The 3,250-nt window shown below is 38.6% G+C and overlaps 1 protein-coding gene across 3 annotated transcripts; it reads right to left on the bottom strand.

Annotated features, from left to right (window-relative positions):
- Positions 1 to 1,374: 1,374 nt before the first annotated feature.
- LOC110022197 (barley B recombinant-like protein A) lies at positions 1,375 to 2,745 on the bottom strand. 3 transcript variants are annotated; one of them, XM_020721027.1, is made up of 3 exons: positions 2,669 to 2,728; positions 2,272 to 2,580; positions 1,375 to 2,175 (listed from the first exon to the last, which is right to left on the bottom strand). In XM_020721027.1, exons 2-3 carry the CDS (start codon positions 2,507 to 2,509, stop codon positions 1,547 to 1,549), a joined length of 867 nt encoding a protein of 288 aa, XP_020576686.1. In that variant the 5' UTR covers positions 2,510 to 2,580; positions 2,669 to 2,728; the 3' UTR covers positions 1,375 to 1,546. The 3 variants fall into 3 exon arrangements, with proteins under 3 accessions (XP_020576686.1, XP_020576685.1, XP_020576684.1); XM_020721026.1 differs by having other exon boundaries at positions 1,375 to 2,494; positions 2,669 to 2,745; XM_020721025.1 differs by having other exon boundaries at positions 1,375 to 2,580.
- Between the last annotated feature and the right edge of the window lie 505 nt (positions 2,746 to 3,250).

The raw sequence follows: 3,250 nt of genomic DNA, 5'->3' as shown, positions 1-3,250 counted from the left end.
TTGAAGTGCAAGTTTAATGCAATGGAGGTAGCAAGTAACATTGCCAGCAAGTGAATGGAAAAGTACCTATTGAATTCAAGTGAGCGGTAATAACTCTTGCTCCAAAAGGAGCCAATGTGAAAAAAAAAGCATAACAAAAACCAGAAGATGATATGAAAAATACTAATAATTCCTACCAAATCAAATGAGGCCCTTGTTTCTATTAAACTTAAAAAACAAGGGTCATAAATTCAAGTATTTGCCATGTGATAAAAACACTTTAACATTGTTATTTTGTACAAAAAGGAAGAGGAAAACGGTATAAAAAGCAACAAAACATAAATATAAAGATAGCTAGAACGTGATCAACGGGCACATGAAAACTAATGTTAAGACCTTTGAAGAATTATAAAAGTGTGATTGGTATCACCTAGACACTTGAGATGTTCCAATGAATTCATGATTGAAAAAAACATTGGCTTCCCCTGAAAGCAGACTATCAATCTTTAACCCATCAATGTATGCCTGTGAATTATACATTTCTTAAACCAATAGCCATGCTTTTTACCACCGTAATAGAAAACTCATTTTCGTTCCGTGTTCTGATGAATGACCTCAATTTTAAAAAGGGAAATTTGCATACATACAACACAATTCTTATGTATTTGCAAAATCTAACACCCAAAGTTTGATATTTACATTAACACCTTTGTATCAAAAACCTATTCATGAAAAGGTGCATTGCACTTTTAAAAACGTAGCGAAGGTGGTATTTTTTATGTGATGTTAAAGATTGAATTGTATGCAAGGAAAAATGATATTTAGATGTTAGATATGTAAATACATAAGAATGGTGTGGTATATATGTAAATGTCCCTCTTAAGAAACCAGAGATTTTTTATGCATCCATCAAGAGGGTAGCATAAATGCATAAGCAAATTGATGGATAGAATAGTGCGTGATGGATGCCTGTAAACATACCCAACAACTTTACCCAACTGAAATGAAAAATAAACAGTAGAAACATATACTATATCCTACAATGGTTACATATAAATGGAAAATAAAACATCAATTAATAAAGGTGTAATCAAATAATACGTTAATAAACATCAACATTAGCTCCAAGCATCACAGACTTTAGAACAGCAGCATACATTGCCTAGTCCCTAATTTTAAGAAGATCTTGCAAATCACTCATGCAGAATTTGCTGCATGTTCCTCTTATAGAAACTTCAACATAGAGAAAGTAAATTAGTGCACCAGAAAGAAGCAAAAAAAAAAAAAAAAAAAAAAAAAAAACAAAAACTTTAAAAAAACACAAAACAAGAAAATTGGTAAGGGTAAACTTTCTATCATTTAGCTTAAGAAATATAAAATTAGGTAGTCTCTCAATTAGCCAGAAAGTTTTTGACCATAAAACTCATGTTAGATATGCATGAACAAAATTAAGTGCTACACCCTGACACATGATCCTTAGAAAGGGGCTTCAAGTTTATAAGCATAACAAAAGAACAGACTCACATCAATGGTGAACCTTACCAAAGCCGAGAAACTACTCAAATCATTACCTAATTGTCACAAACTTATTGGTACCATGCTTAGCCCAGAAAGGTTTCAGATCAATTGGGTTACTGAAATCTTGACCTTCACCTGCAAGCTTCTCCAACACTTTCTTGAAGGCACCCTGACTCATCTTGCGCCCAGCAATGCGAGCCCCTCTCCTCTTAGTACTCATTGGCAACGGATACATGGACATGCTCGTGGTGCAACAAGCTGACTGCCACCCACCGGCACCCCACCTATAGCACTGCTGAGGTTGGCCGGTACAAGTACAGAGTGGTGCAGGAATTCCTGACAAGTCTAAATCAATCCCATTAATCACCATATCCAAGTTCTTATTTGCAGATCTCCTTCTCCCTGAAGAGTTGGCAGACTCTTCCCTGTTTGCAACAGCCTTTTTGGCTGTTTTCTGCTTTGAGTCCTTCACGGGGCGAGCCTGGCCCTTGGACCTCTTCTTCGAGGGGACAGCCTCCACCTGAGGAACATCAGGATCCTGAAAGACAGCTACTTTTTCCTGCGTTGGAGGATCCACCGGCTGCAGCATCTGGAGTGTATGGGCGCTGGGTCCAGCAGAGGACACAGTGGCTTCAGGTATAAGTGCTCCGTAGCTGTTTGAGTGTTGTTGATGGTTACCTGTGAAGACATGAAAAATCTTACCGTTATCATCATTATTATGGTACCAAGTGTCCCGTGCACAGTCAATCGGCATTGAGGAGAGCTCAGGGATGCCTTTTGGAGAAAAAACGGCTCTTTTGGGAAAGAAAGAATCGGGAATGCCGCATTCCCGACGGGGATAGCTGCCACCATGGCCGTCGGAGAGAAAGGACATCGTCATGCGTTCTCCAACATTGGGCATTAGTTGCAGGCCAAGGTTTCCCTTTAATGGCGGCGGTCGGTAATACCTTCCCCAGTTTTGAATTCCTAGCGCGCCTTGGTCGTCCATCAAGATATCCTGGTTGAATAACATTAAGAGAAAGAGGAAAATGAACGGTATTAAATCTATCCACTCGTTTTTCTTCGCACGGGCTTCAAACAACCCTAGAGAGAAAATGCCATTTTGGGCGATTATTTTAAGCTTGGACAAAGCAATGTAATGTCGGAAAGGAGGAGAGTGAAGAGCGCTCACCTCGGAAGAAGACTGCCTCTAGGGTTCTCCGCCGCGGCTCCGCACCGTAGAAAAAGAACAGCGGCGAGAAGGAATGTGTATATATATGCCAGTCTATTACAATGCTAATTTATATGATTTAGAATGCAACTCTTCAAATTATTCTATAATATATTTTATTCAAAAAATATATTTGAAATTTTACTCCATACAAAACAATTCTCAATTTAAAATAATTACATAACTACTCTTTAGACTAGTTCAGCAAAATTAGTACAAACTAATTTAAATTTAAAACAAGGCTGACTCTGGCTGTGGGTCGAGCTCAAATTTGGTTTTGGTTAGAGCAATGTGAGAAGATCAGTTAGCTTTACTCATCACTAACAACTCAATAAGGCCTCTTGTAACCCGGGCAACGACAAAACACTAGCAGCTGTCTACTTAGTTTGTTCAGTTGGCAAGTCTCAAGCCACAATAGAAGGTTGAACGAATAGATTGATGCTCAGACCACCCAATATGTCTCCATCATCAGCAAGATTTTTCCTCTGTCGAGGACCGAGATATGAGTCAAACGACCCCACTTGATCAATTAGTTCATCTGTT

The sequence above is a fragment of the Phalaenopsis equestris genome, unplaced genomic scaffold, assembly GCF_001263595.1.
Source record: "Phalaenopsis equestris unplaced genomic scaffold, ASM126359v1 Scaffold000174, whole genome shotgun sequence".
Classification (NCBI taxonomy): Eukaryota; Viridiplantae; Streptophyta; class Magnoliopsida; order Asparagales; family Orchidaceae; genus Phalaenopsis; species Phalaenopsis equestris.
The sequence above is the reverse complement of the archived record's forward strand: the minus strand, read 5'-3'. Positions and strand labels throughout refer to the sequence as shown.